This window comes from Xiphias gladius, chromosome 8, assembly GCF_016859285.1.
Source record: "Xiphias gladius isolate SHS-SW01 ecotype Sanya breed wild chromosome 8, ASM1685928v1, whole genome shotgun sequence".
Taxonomy (NCBI): domain Eukaryota; kingdom Metazoa; phylum Chordata; class Actinopteri; order Istiophoriformes; family Xiphiidae; genus Xiphias; species Xiphias gladius.
In genome coordinates, this window is record NC_053407.1 from 857040 (window position 1) to 872658 (window position 15619).

General features: G+C 44.7%; 1 protein-coding gene across 4 annotated transcripts in view; it reads left to right on the top strand.

Moving 5' to 3' along the window:
- The window catches only part of LOC120793489 (A-kinase anchor protein 13-like), a 102708-nt gene that overhangs the window by 56338 nt on the left and 30751 nt on the right, over positions 1-15619 (top strand). For all 4 annotated transcript variants that reach the window (XM_040133615.1, XM_040133616.1, XM_040133618.1 and 1 more), the window contains exons 12-15: positions 10368-10440; positions 12105-12208; positions 13839-14022; positions 14653-14818. In XM_040133615.1, the coding sequence (XP_039989549.1) occupies positions 10368-10440; positions 12105-12208; positions 13839-14022; positions 14653-14818 (527 nt within the window). The remainder of the gene's footprint in view (positions 1-10367; positions 10441-12104; positions 12209-13838; positions 14023-14652; positions 14819-15619) is intronic.

The window sequence follows — 15619 nt, forward strand, 5'->3', positions numbered from 1 at the left end:
TGTGTGTTTCCGTTCAGTGTCAGTCAGCCCGGGGTAATGGTGAAGGCAGCGAGCTTCTCTCTCTCAGGTGATGCTCTCCGTCGCTCTCACTGGTGGAAATGACAGATGGCAGAGTATATCAGTATTTATGTATATTTGTGTGTGTGTGTGTGTGTGTGTGTGTGTGTGTGTGTGTGTGTGTGTGTGTATACACACACACACACACACATACACGTGTAACTTTTCTTCCCGGTAAATATTGATGAACCTGATCAGATTGGATGAGGAGTTCAAACAGATCCAGGTTTGGTACAAGCCGTTGTAAGTGTGTGATGTCTGAACATTAGGCACACACTCATCACTCCTCTTAAGTATGACTGGGTGAGAAAGAAACGAAGGCACACCGGCGTCTTTTAAAACTTGTCCGAGTTTCAGTGTGTCGCAGCTCTTGTTAACTGCTGGTTGCTGCGGTGACTTAGGTTCCGGCTCAGAAATAACTAACATTGGCCACGCGGAGGGTGTTGCCCTCACCGAGAGGAGAATATGCCCAGTGAGAAGCGAAGCATGCACTCTGACAGTGATGCACTCACCTGCTCGCTCCAGCCCGTTGTGCTTCTGCGTGGGGGGGGGTCTTTGTGCGTCCTTTGCTGCCCCCTTGTGGTCAGGGCAGCTGTAACTACTTCCAGATGTGTGTCTGTCTGACTGTCTCTCTTTCTGTGCGTCACAGTTGGATGGTGTACAGCCGTTGCCATGGTAATTGCAGTGTTTGAGCGCCGCGGATTGGTTACAGATGGAACTAATCGACAGCGGCTTCGCACACAGAGCGTACTGTGCTGAGCGTAGGACAGGTTTACTCTGAGTGGTTACGCTCACGTGTGGAGCTCTGTTCATAATTTACATAGAGTGCAACTTAGACTTAACAACAATAAAAAGAAACGACAGAAATACAGAGTACCACTCTGTTACAGCTGCTAACATACTGAGCTCTTCACAGTCAGTGTGGACCAAACTGTGGACCGGTGGTCACTGCTTTGACACTAAATGCATTCAAAGACCACGTCTGTTTTCCTTCTTTCGGACTCTTAACGCATCCTGACAATATAGATGTATGACCCAGAGACAGTGAGCGTTTCATAAGGCTGTGAATAAAGAGAGTCGCATCACTACCACCACCACCTACACCACACGCTCTCTGTTGGCATGAAAATGCCAGTTCTACCTGCTGCGGTCGTGGGAACTGAGCAGGAAACAGAATCCAGCACGGATGAATCAGAGCGGTGAGTCTGCTCTGATGAGGCGTGTGGGTGTAACGGTAGATTATAAATGAAACCTGTATAATTACCGTACCACTGTTAGAAGAACAGAGTCCTAAAGATCTCCGTGTGGAGATGTCACCGTAGCAGCTTCTTTTTTAATCTTCCAGCAGGCAGAACGTCTTCTCTCTAGCCGTCAGGGTGCAGAGGGACTCATCAGAGAGAGCTCCATTGTCCCTGAGCTGTAAGGGAGCAAATAGATGAGAGGGAGTTTGTTTCAAAGTAAAGGACAGATGTGATGGGTGGAGTGTGTGTGTGAGAGGGAGGAAGGGAGGGAGGGAGGAATGGAGGGCCTGAAGGAAAAAGGAAGACAGAGTGGGAAGGAGGGATGGAGGGAGGGAGGGGCTGCTCTTCTGAACAGATGTGGGCAGCGAGGCTCATTTTCCAGCCCAAACTGCACTGAGAAGGATCCATAGACTTTACCGGATTACACATCAGAATGTGGACCTTTGTTTCAGCACGTGTCTCTCTTCTTCTGTAGACTGTTGGTGGCACAAACGTGTTGAGGTTCATCTGATTTGTGGCTTTTTTTTCCTCCTTCGCTGGCAAGAAAAATCAGCAGCCTGCAACTCTGCAAACTGCCAGTTGGACCTTTTTTTTTCTCCTGGGAACTCCACCCTCCACCGTTCACGTTATTTGTTTTTCTGACAGAGTTGCAGTGAAGAGAGAGAGAGAGGTGTGATAGTGGAGGTTTTAACTTGCAGAATGGTTCATACACAGCGTGTGTGTTAACACGTCGATGCAGCATGTATGAGAGACACAGGCGGAGGTACAGCTTCTGTGCCAAAGGAGAGACCACCGTGGATGTGGTGTTGATTAAGGTAGGAGGGTGTGCGTGCGTGTGTGTGAGAGAGACCTTAAAAGCAACACTGACTTTGCAGTGATGATTCAAATGCATCCGACCAAAAATGTTTCTGCTGCATTTTGGCTTTTAGGAACCAAAGATTTCAAAAGTGACGGAAACGGTCATTTTATCTGCCGTCTAGCAGGTCAGATCTGATGGCAGACAGGCGTGTTTGAAATGTGTGTGTTCTATAACACCTGAAGGAGTCCATTAACCCTTTAGACCTTTTTTCTTTCCCATTATATGTCTTTAGGCTCTTAGCAGAGTGACTCCATGTCATATATTATCAGTATGTGAGTCGTACTGTGGAGCTATTCAAGTTGTGGAAGAGTTTTCTGAAAACGAAGTTTAATGAAACACAAAGTATTTTTTGTTTGCTGCCTGTTGCCGGTAAATATGTGTGTGTGAATGGACAGGGGTGATCCTTAGTAATTTGTCCTTGTAATTGATTTTTTCACTCCAGTTGTTTTTATCATCACTATTTTGGATCAACATTTTCTGAGTTTTGGAACTACAATTTCCATCATGCTTTGGGTGATGCAAGCAGGAAGTACAATGTTGCCATGGAGTCAGTGGGGGCTTTCCATTTGGCGAACATGGCTCCTTGCTTCCCTTAGGCGCTCTCAGCTCTGCCCAGCGGAAAGAGAGAGATCCATGAGGATGGGACGGGATGCTGCAGGGAGCAACAAAGTCCCGTCCAGGAGAACGCAAACCACTCATGGCACTCGGTACCTCAGCTGAACAACACTGGTTATGGATCTTGCTGCAGCATAACAGTTTCACAGTCTATCTGACAGAAAAGACACCAAGGGACAATGGGACAAAATACATTTCTGGCTGACAGAACAGACCACACATCAGGGAGCCTTATAATATCTACAAATAGTTTGCTGGAGGCTGCAGGTCCTTTTAAGACTTGATTCCTCAGTGCTCTTCCTCAGTTGATTCACATCTCTTCTCTGGAGGAAGTCATGTTTACTGTGTCATAGCTCATTCTATACATTGGAAAAAAAAGGATGCAGTTACTGGATAGAGATAGAAAGACGCAGACGTACACAGATAGAAAGATGCAGATGTACAAAGACGCAGATGTCCAAAGATATACACAGATACACAGACGCAGACAGAAAGATGCAGATAGAAAGGCGCAGCTATAAAGACGCAGACGCTTCCCACGCTGCTCACATCCTCTGTTCATCTGGAAGATGTCATCATGCTGTTTATCCCTGCTCCTCGAACACCAGGCCCGCACTTTATTTGAGGTCTCTCATGTCTGACTTTAGATTTTCGGGTTTAGGCAGCTGCTCACCGTACATGTCGCCACCTCTCTAATGAATCTGAAGCTCATGACTCATGACTGACTCTTAAAGTAAAGATCACACTACCAGATTTTTACTAGCATAGTATAATATAGTACTCGCTTTGCACACGTACTCTCTGTTGAGATATCGGTAAATTGCTGCAGCCATCCTGTCCATACTTCGACTGAACCGTAGCAGAGGCGGACTTCCTGGTAGTCACATGTAGGTTTATTCTGGGGACTAATCTTTATCAATAATCCTAAACACATCTACCAGGATGACAATACTCACCAATATCTAAAAACTGCTTGAGCCTCACATTCACTTCCTTTGAACTCTAAAATGCAAAGCTATTCTTTAGAAAATCTTCATGGATCAGGCTGATATCTTGGCTTTGCTGTCATCAAACCCCATGTTTAGAACCAAACCAACCGTGTGTTAATCCATCTCTCAACACTTTATGACCTCCCTACCCTGCCTGTGTCACTGGGCTCCAAGCCCTTTGGCTCTTACTGAAGACGTAAATCTTTAAAGCACCTCAAATATATGCACTTAGTTTCTTTTAAAATAAAAAAATAAAAGTCTCAGTGATTAAAAAGAGCTGATCGCTGTAGGAAACAGTACATTTGTTGGGGACCATCTTCAGCGGTGGATTGATCCAAATTTGGTGCTCTAGTGAGTATTCAGGGCAGCAGGACAGAGTGTGGGGGACGAAATCAAAATAAACTACAGTGTGTGTGTGTGTGTGTTCATGGTGATGAAGCAACAGTGCGACTCACTGATGTGTTTTAATTAGTTGTTTTTGGAAACAATGGAGCTGTATGGCCCAGATGTATCAGGTATATCAGGTTTTGATATACACACAAGCAACACTGGAGACATTTACTGTTGGTTTGGATTTTGACAAAATTAAAAATCTGGAATATCACCAGACTTTTCCTTTTTAGTTCAGTTTTTAAAACAAGGTACATTGTATTTAATGATCCAAGCATACACATCATTTACATATGTTGATGTCGGTCCCTCAGAGTCACAGAATCAGGTCCAAATTTTCTACAAAATGTGAAAATCATGCAGGCAGAAATTGATTGTGAGAGACATGAGATACTAAAAGTGCAGTACAGCCTCAGGCTTTCTGCACATTCAGTCTGTTCTGTTCGCAGCTGAATACCAGTCCCGGCACGTTTTCTTAAGTTGCATTGAAGAGCATCATGGGAAATACAGTGTCTGAAGTTGGTTTAGACAAGCACACGTGGCTACAGTGATTAAGTGAATGATTATATAATGATCCTGGAACACAATGAAGATGAGCTTAAAAGTCACGATGCAGGATTTGGTGCTCTGGTGTGTTTCAGTCAGCCGTGCTGGATGCTGCCATTCGATGCCATTCTGTGTGTGAAGTGTAATACAAGCTGGAATTAGTCAGTTTTGACCTGCTGAGCTGTTGATGAGACACGCGTTCAGTGTACATCAGAGGAAATATTCAAGCTGTTGTTGTGGCCCAGGTCTCCATGTCTGTTGATTGGGTCACTTCTCAAACCCTTAGAGCCTTGTGTCTGTGTCATGTCTCCATCTCACCGACTGCTCCTGGCCAGTGTTAGCTGCTGACGATTTCCTTGACTTTACCTGGTCACTCTCTATGGACCTTCCATCCTTTCACACACACACAAACACCCGTGTCTATAATGAGTGAGACGGATCTGAAGCTAAAAGATTACTGCAAGATGACCTGTGTGTACCTCACAGCTGTGTGTGTCATAACCACCAAAGATCCACTAAGCATCAGCCATGAAACAGCCCGCAAATTTCAGCTGGGTCCTGGGTCAGATATGTAGGTGGATACAGTTTTCAAGGACACTGTGTATTCGACAACAAAAGTCAAAAATGAAACTTCGTCAAAGCTAACCACTAAAATCCACTGAAAATCTTTTAAGAGTGTCTCAATGCAAGATGAATATAAAATGTTCTATTGTTGCTACATGTTTGCAGGAGATTCAGGAAATAGCAGAAACATTTCCATTCATGCTCATGTGCAGGCTTAAAAAGAGAGCTGACCAAGTGTTCACACAGACATCCAGCATGTGCAGTGCTGCTGCAGGCTGATAAATGCTGCCTGTTGTCTCCCCCGTGTTGGAGAGTCGCTCTTTTGTGCAGGTCTCTCTTGTCTGCAGGATGTTGATAATAGACAGAGCAGGACAACATGGAGCCAGGACAACAGATCCATTGAGACAAGTGGACGAGGGGACAAAGGAGCCATTGGCTTCACTGATTAACAATCACACTACTAAATATGAGGTCACTCGTGGCTCTGCCTACAGAAGTTACACAACAGACCAGTGGGGTGACTTTAAAATCCATTGATTCAAACAAACGTCAGGTTGTTACTATCCAACACATACGTAGATATTTCAATCAGCAGTTTTTACGTCTAAGACTGTGGCTTGTCTCGGTTAACTCTCCTAACCCCCCTCTTGTTTTGGGTTGGTTAGGTCTGAGTGTCCCTTTAAAACTACAGCTACTGTGTGAGGGCTAGCATGACAGTAACTCCCAATGGAGCAGGATGCCATTAGTGAATTGTATGGTCAGAGGCTAGCAATGGAAAAGAAGCTACTTATAAAGACCAACAGAAGAAGACTGTGGAAGGCTATCTTGTTTTTTCTATATCTTCTTTTGCTGTTTAATAGCAGATCAAACTGATTTTATGGTACCTCACTTTTTTCTCAAGCTATTTGCATGGTGTTATGGGTAGAGGCCAAAATAATACTGGATTTTTGAGACCCATAACTACACTGACATAAGAGATTTTGAAAAATCTGAAAAAAGCAGATATATGGCAAAACCATATATTGGCTATTATATTTTTTAACATAAAACATATTACAGTTGAAAATAAACACTAACACTTGTAACCTAAACTACTGGCCTACTGTACTGCATATTTAAGCTGTCCTGTCTGTTTAAGATCCTAAAACCACTGATCATTCAGCTGCATGTCTTTGTGGTTCAGGGTAGTGCTTTTCTATCCAAGAAGTCAGGATTAAGACCTGCTCACAGTAGTGCTGTTGTGGATTGCACTGTTAGCTCACATGATAAAATGCAACACTGTGCTGCACTCTGTAGATGTGTCCAAGGCTTTTCATGTTCCTGATCATAATAATTAAATTAAATTGAATAATATGCTTTCTGTGGGTTTTGATTTTTGTGCCTACATCTGGTCTACCCCAGATCTTTCTGGTACAGTTCAGACTGTTTGGGATTGTTTCAAATCAAGTCCTCAGGTGGATGATAAAGGTGTCCCTCAAGGATCAATATTAGACCCCCTGCTGTTTACTTTTTACATGAATAAGATTTATTTTCCAAACGAACATTATAATGTCCATTTTTATGCGGATGAAACCATCCAGTATCCCCCCACAGACTAACTAGGCCTTCTCCAGCTTCCAGACCGATTCTGTGTATGTACTGCACATATTCATTGGTGCAAGATAGATCTTGATCTCTTAGGCCTAAATGAATAAAGCTCAACTAATCAAAAGCACTTTTAATGGTACATTTTTAACTATAAGCATCACTGAAAATTAACGAACAATAACACAAATCCGCTACTAGCTGAGCTCTGTAACATCATCTGGAAGAAGCTCAGGACCAGGCACAGAGCAGAATGGCGAGAGACGGAGGAGAGAGAGAGCCAGGAAGCAAACAGTGTTTATAGCTGATCAATTTGGATTGACAAAGCAGCTGTTAGGGCAGAAGCACAGCGGCTGTCTTGCCTGCTCAAAGGAACAGGTAGAACACTTCCTGCACACAGTCTGAATGACCCTAACTGAGAGCAAAAGTTAGGGCCCCTCAGAGCCCTTTTGGACATACCATCTCCCGTGGTGGAGTTGAACACCAGACAGCCCACCTGGAAAGAAGTCCGGGAGGTGGTTACTGTGGCCAGAGCCAACCCCACTCCAGGACCCAGTGGAGTACCCTGTAAGGTGTCCAAGCGCTACCCAGAGCTCGCTGCGAGTGATTTGGCGTGGAGGAACTGTAAAGGACAAGTGGAGGCAGGTGAAGGACGCCTGGATACCCAAGGAAGAGAACTCAACCAAGTTGGAGCAGTTCAGATCCATTTCGCATCTCAGAATAAGGGAAAGATCTTCTTCAGTGTCCAAGGTACCTAGAACACATTGGAGTTGTCACCCAGCTGAACAGAGAAACACATGAAGCGAATGGAGACCTAGTTGTGCTTTGGCTTGACTTCTCCAATGAATATGGCTCAATACCTCACAAGCTGGCTGAGCATACCCTGGATCAACACCATTTACCCATTAAGATCAAAGGCCTCATCCTAAACTACTACGGGAAGTTTTAGATCAGAGTAACTTCTAGGAATACAACCTAAGATTAGCACTGGCTCAAAAAGGGGATTATAACTGGGTACACCAATTCAGTTATTCTCTTTGCCCTTGCCATGAACATGGTGGTCAAGGCAGCTGAGCAGCCACGATGAGGCGTTCAGGGATTCTCCCATAAGAGAGGCACTGCTCTATTGGGACTCCAAGGACTCTGGAGTGGTGTCAGCTGGCATTAAGGTGCAGACAGGCAGAAAGTGGAGAGCACAGGAAGGCCTGGATATAGCAGAGTCTCGGCTGAGACATTGGGTGTGTGGTGGGCACAGTGTTAACTGGACGAGCAGGGTTGGGAGCCATCCCATTACTTCGCTACGAAAAGGAACATGGCAAGAACGGCGACAATCTAGTCCTGGAGGGGGTGTGGGCAGCTGTTGAGGAGGAGAGGACCAGCAGGATGGTGGGCATGCAGCAGCAGGGAGCACAGCCAAGGTGGGAGGGTGCAATGGAGAAGAAGATATCCTGTACTGATACCTGGCAGGCAGAACCCAGAAGTTCATGGTCCAAGCTCTTTATAGAGCTCACCACCCCCTGGGAGGACGGTATGGAGGGGCAATTGAGCGGAAGTGGTCCAAGCAGCAGGAGCTGGTGGAGCAGTGCCGGATGAGAGGCTAGAAGGCTGAAGTGGGCTGTAGAGGCTTTGCAGGCCACTCACTTTGCAAGGTCTACACCCTACTACGCATCACTGGGACTGCAAAAAGGAAAGCCATCAAGTCCACCATGGAGGCTGCAGAGAAGATCTCCAGATGGCTTTCGATCAGCAGGAGTGATCCATTGGCCAATGCTGCTGGGACACAAGCCTGGGTTTAATCAACCCTGGCAGGGTTGCCTTAGCGAGAATGTAGAATGTAGATGTTGAAAGAACCGAAACACCCGATGACCTCAGGAGCTTAACAGAGGAGTGTCCTATCGCATCTTAGGATGTACAGACGGGTGACAAATTAAATGAAAAACTTGAGTGAAAAAACTTGATGAGTGGAGAAACAGGATGACAGTGTCCCATCCATAGGGCACGAGAGCTCACTGAATGGTTTGATGAGCATGAAAATGATGTGAGTCATGTGCTGTGACCTTTTCAGTCACCAGATCTCAACTCAGATGAACATCTATGGTAGGTTTTGGACTGACGTGTTAGACAAACCTCTCCACCACCATCATCGAAACACCAAATGAGGGAACATCTTTTGAAAAAATGATGTTCTTCCCTCCAGTGGAGTCCAGTGACTTGTAGAATCAGTGCCAAGGAGCATTGAAGCTGTTCTGGAGGCTCGTGGTGGCCCAACATCTTACTGAGACACTTTGTGTTGTGTTTTCCTTATGTCACCCATCTGTATCATTCAGTCCTTATTCCATATTCATTTATGATTTTAATTTTTTATCTCATATAGTATGATGTTAGTGTAATTAATAAATCTAATCCTCTTGCTTGCTCTGAGGACCAATCACTGATTCACCTGTATGTGATTCAGTCCAGGTACATTAAAGAAACCACACAGTAAACTGAACTCAGGGCGCTTTGGAATATGAATTACCAGACTATCTTCCATAGCAGTGCTAAAGAGCATGAAGGAGAATGCCTTGTGTTCTCTTACACCTCCAATACCTGCTGTCATCACTTAGCCCCATCCTGTTTTATTTTCCAGGTGTATAAAATACTCAGCAAAGGGTATATATAACATACATTTCTCAGAGAACTATACACTAAGTTTCAAGCAGACGGAGTAGATACCAATTTAACGTATCTGTGATGAGATAAAAGCGTACCTCGGTGCTACAGTACAGTAACTGGACCGCTGAGAAATCTGTGCTGGTTGGTGGAGCTTAACTGCCTTTTGACAAAGGATGTGGTTTAATTGGGATTCCCCTTTGTTTCACACAAATGCAGGAGTCAGAGGGTGAAGATGAGTGCTCCAAGCAGTTGGGCTGTTGATCAACTGCAGAATATTGTGGCTGTCTGCCTTGGATGAAACTACAGAAGAGAGCCTCTGTCTTTTTCTGTGTGTGTGTGTGTGTGTGTGTGTGTGTGTGTGTGTGTGTGTGTGTGTGTGTGTGTGTGTGTGTGTGTGTGTGTGTGTGTGTGTGTGTGTGTGAGAGAGGAACAGACATCTCATAGAGAACCCCTCCTACATCTCTCTCACTTTACACTGGACTGGCTCTGTCTGGTTGCAGGGGTGCAACAATCATATGCTTGTGACCCAAGAGTGTGTATTGGTGTGTGTGTGGCTCTTCTGGTACATGTTGGTATGCTCACACTATAGCTCAAACATGTGAGACACACACAGACACACACAGTGCTTGTGTGTGTGGGAGTGTGTTTTCAACAGTCTCATGTGGATTCAGTGTGTGCGAGTGTGTGAAGAGTTCTGCATAGTAGCTCGTACCACAACAGAAAAACCTAAACATGGTGCTATGAAGATGCCTTTAACAACATGTCAAGTCCTCCAAACAGTGAAATTACCTTCATTTTGATGTCCCCGTTTTCTGTTCATCAAACAATGAGTCTTCCTTTTCCTTCCTCTCTTTCCTTCTCTGTTAGATCCAGAGAGAGAGGGATGTTTTCTACCCTGTCCAGCCCTGCCCTCAACCCAGCACAGTAACACCATGTGGAGGTAAGACTGTTTATGTCTCAGTATGCGGGAGAAATCATTGATGTGAAGCTAACTGATCTTTACATCTCAATATGCTGTCAGTGGTCCCCCTGTAACACATGTGAGGAGAGTGTGAGTAACTGGTATATTTCAAGGCTGCACACAGCTTAACAAAGTGTGTAAACTAGTCTCACCCGAAACTTTGTGGCATTTTGTCTGTAAAGTCTGTTAGAATTCACTGAAATGAGCCATTTTCGTGGGTTTACATATCTGCATTAAGTAATTTGGGGCAGATGCTGGAACAATATTTGAGAAGAGGTTTGACAGAGTACACTACAGAGTACACATACGTACTGTGTCTGACAACAGAACATCAACATAAAGTCAAACATTTGCTGGGATGGGGTCAATTTGATCAGTCTATTACATTAATTTTTTTGAATAAAAGTGAGCCAAGAACAGGCCGTACACACAAATGGCTATACTAAATTAATCATGCATGCACTTGGATTAGTAATCAGTACATGAACTCATAATGATTATCAAGAATAAGAGAACATAGCGTTAAAGTGGTTTCAGCACAGTTTATATGTGGCGTTTGACTTTTCTACGGTAAAATGTGACGTTTGCCTTTTCTACAGTATAATGTGGCTAGGTCATTCGTTTTATCTCTTGGTCATTCGATTTTCCTTTCAGAAATGGGTATTAAAAAAAACAGAGACGGGGGTTATTTGATTTTCATTTTAAAACACATTGTGGGTTTTTTTAATCAGATAAATTGAGGAGAATATTACAGAACACTGGTGCACCATGCATAAGGTCCTGTTGACCTGCTCCTAGCAGGCAGGCGACAGACAGCACAAAGTCACAGTCAATCTTTACACTAAAATTGCAGTGCGTCACTGGATTACATACCCTCTCCTGCCCCGTCTTCACACTGGGACACACATCAAGTCACCAAAACACCACACCAGCACAGCTGAACAGCTTCATGAATACAGAGCACCCAGAGTCTGAAACCACTTAAAGTCAGACTGCTGACTTTAGCTGCTCTTCACTGATTTAGAACTGTGTCACACTGTTGATAGAGGTTATGTTTGAGCCCGCTCTCTGTATTACTGCAGCCATTTTCTGTGGCCATGGTGCAATTAGTAATTGATATATACATTAATAAAAGGATAGAAAGTCAAATTCATGCACCGGTCTTCAGCAAACCTAGCCTACATTAAAAAAAAAAAAAAAACCCAATTTGATTTTAGCCCTGGACAGATGGATACACCACCTCCTACGGTGTGAATTCCTGAAACAAGTTTGTCTGAACACTGATGCTCAGCTTCTGTGGTTTTGTGTAATGATATTTATTTAGGATGTCTTCTCAGTTCACAGCAGTGAGGTAACCATGTAACAGATGACATTATGTTCAATAGGCCTGCTGACTGGTTCTTACACACACACACGCACATGAGGTCAGCTTCCTGTCTCGGTGGATTGCAACCCAGCACTGCAATATGCTACGTGCTCAGACATGTTACTGTCTGACCTATTCTGTTCAAGAACAAGACGTTACACCTTTCACTTACTCAACAAGGGAAACAGTCATTCACATTCCTACCTAGATCACTTACCCAGGTCTTTTTGTCTCTGTGTTCTCTCCCCGCTTCGCTCTCTTCCTCTTTTTCTTTCAGACATCCATCCAGACAGAGAGGAGTGTTTGTCTGTGTGTGTGTTGCACAGAGACAGTGACAGTCTGAAAGTCAATCCTGAGCTGGATGACATTGTCTTTAAAAAGGTACGAAACCCCCCAAAACACACAAACACTGGCGTGAGGCGGTTTTACGCCAGCACAGCAGCCGGCACTCAAAACATTCTCTGCTCCCGTCAGGCTCAGAAATAAACATGCTGCTGCAGGTTTCTACCTCTGAATTTTTCTAAAATTAACCAGGAGAGGAAAACCTCTGGTGAAACGGAGTGTTATGTAACAGACTGGGAAACACTCTCCCCTCTGCAGCTTGGCAGGGACCAGAGGAAAACCAGTTGACTGGCTGTTCCACACTGTGCAGGGACACTGGGTCATAATGGCCTGAATAACAAGGATGATAAGTGGAACCGAAGGGTGTAGCTCTAGACCAAATAGTCCTTACACTAGAGAAAGGATGAGCATTGATATGGAACAGTTTTACCTTTGCGAAAGTTCCTTCATAATGCCAGAAAGTGTCTCAAATGTGTGGGCATAGTGCTACAGAGAACTTTTACGAGAACCATAAAGGTTCCTTCTGTGGTACAAAGAAGCAGTTTTCAGTTGCTTAGTTTGTTCAGAGCGTGATCAGTGCAGCTCAGTATGACTCACATGTTCTGGAAGAGGTTGTTTCCACTGAGTTCTCCCATAATCCTGCAATTCCAGAGACGACATGTGGCTGGGCTATATTTGTCCGCTGTTCTGCCAGAACCTGGTCTTGCGGGATCCGTTGAAATCACTTTACGATCCGACTCCAGTACTCAACATTTGAAATAAAATGATGGGATTTGGACAACAATAGGAGGGGTTGTAGGGGTGGCAGTGTACAGGATGTGTGTTACTGTTACTGTGGAGTACTTGAGTCTTATGAAAACCAAATGCCCCTTTGGGGATAGTGAGATGATCTTCACTCCCATACAGGGTTAGTTTAGGATGAGGACTTTGGTGTTTGGGGAAACTTAGTCTGACTCACTGGCTGCAGACTGTGGGTATGCCTGGCATTGGCTGCATGTCTCACGGGGAATTCTGCTCCCCTTCTGGCCTGTTACCGTTGTGAAAATCCCCTTCGCTAATGGAAACAACAGCGACCTCCGAGCTAGCAACCTACGCACTGAAAATGGCAAGTTTTGATGAAGATTTGGATCGTGCAATCACACAGTTGACACACGTCTTTGTTTTTTGGGGCGTTTTCTTTGCAGGAATTTAGCCATTGGCAGTGATGACTAATGACAGTGATCACCTCCCCCAATGCAAATGTTCAGCCAAAACTATTTTGCAGGGGCACCACAGCTGCATCCTGAGCTCAGTGCCACCCGAGACAACGATTGTGATTGGTATAAAGAAACGCAAACAAGCCAGAGCATTGTTTTCCCCTATAACAGGTTGGTAATGGGTGCAGCCAGACAATTCTCCAGCACTACCACAGCGCTATCGAGAGAGGTCTGGCTATGCCAGACTAAGCGAAACTGAACGCGTAGTAAGCACTTTGAGTTTCTGGGAAATCCTCACTAATATAGTAAATATGGACAGGACTGTCTATCATGACTTCAGCATGTTTTCTGTTGATTCACTGCAGACTCGCAGAATGTTTGTTCAAGTTTTTACAAGAGGATTTTATTCTTTTTTTTTTTTTTTTGGACTTGTTGACCAGACTTCCTCTCTTATGTCTTCTTTTCCTCTCTAGCCCGACCCTCCCCCCTGTGTTAGACACAGGGACAGAGGGGATCGTGCCTCCCTCTCCTCCACAGATGATGCATCGATGCAGGGAGCCCTCAGTCCCAGCGAAGGGACTTGGTCAGCTGGCACACCTGATGCTTTGGCCACCCGGAGCTCCAGACTGTCCTGGAAGTCAGAAACCGAGGACAGAGGTAAAGCACACGGTTTACGACAACTTTATGTCGTGAGTGGGCGAAGATTTAGCTTGGTCGCTGTGTCTGTTCCTCATACAAGTTATAGCGCTAAAATCCCAGAATCCTTTTCACTTAGTGCCTGTGAAATTACAATTGAATCTAAGCTTCCCCTGCCAGGAGAAGGTCTGACAGCAGGAAACGGAAAACTGACCGTGACTTATGTTTTACCTAAAGAGAGTTCATACCATTCATTTGTCTTTTTTCTTTATTCTTTTCCAGACTACACCTGTAATCTGTAACATCCGTACTTCCCTCTATTGAACATGTATATGTACATTTACTGCTTTTATTTAATTTGAATATAAATGCATACATAGCAAGGATACTGTGTATATAGGCGTTAGAGATGTATAAAGTTCAATCTTATCAAAATCAAAAAACCAATCAGAAGTTGTCAGTTTAGCACTCAGGATCCATTTGTGATCAAAACTGTAGACTCCGTCGATGACAAACTCCTATTTAGTGTCTTTCAGTGCACACCCACACAATTCATTGCCCTTTCATATTATCTAGAAAAAGGAAGGTGATGATGTTCTGAAAAAGTCAGGGTAATACGACAGTATCGTGACTTTCTGTTCTAACTCCCAGGAGGAGGAGGAGGAGAAGAGGAAGAGAAAAAAGACCAGCTTCCAGAAAATCCCCTGTCCTCTGCCATCTTGCGAGCCTCCATTCGATCCTTGTCTCCGTTCCGTCGTCACAGCTGGGAGCCAGGCAGGAACAACGCCGCTGCAGATATCGACATCACACAGCGCAGGTATCCCGATCTGGCTGTCAGCATCGCGAAAGGCTTTCTGAGTTAGCATTGTACAGTATCTAGTTCTCGTGACACTTCGAATCCAGAGCACCACAGGGGGACTGGTTAGGCCTCGAAGAGCCATCAAAGGAACATGTTTGTCCTACAGGGACAGAGGGCGAGAGCAACGAAACCCCATGCCGGTTTAATATGGTGGGAAAAACTCTTCCATGACCTCTGACCCTGCTCTCTGAACAGCTGTGGGCTCAGCTCTCCAACTCCCATGTTTTCTGTCTGTCTCTTCTCTCAGCTTGTCTCAGCTGTATCACTGCACTCTCCGTCTGTCCACATTCAGCATCTGTTGTACTGTATTAAAAAGCAAAGTTTGTGTAAGTGCATGTGGTAGTTTCAGTGAAATAAATAATTATACAGAAGAACAGACACTGATCATGGTCATAAACCCAAACAACATCTGAATGTTTTTTAAGTCCAAACATGGAGGGGACGGGGAGTCAAGGTCATGTGTTCTTGAACAGAACGTTCTCAAGGGTTTCCTCACAGCTGTTAATCCCTGGATCGACGGCTGCCTCCCCAAACATAACTATAGGGATCATGGGACATGAATGCTCGTTAATGCAGTTGCACCTTAGAAAGCCGAGGGGCAGCGGTGCTGTTTCACAAAGCAGATTAGAGAGCGAGGCCGTTGTTAAGTCATCTAGCTGTTAAAGTGACCCTGAAAGATGAGATGAAGGTGTGGCAGAATCGGCTCTGGACCTGACACTGACCGATGAGACTCTTCATCGCGTGTTGGCTTCACAGACC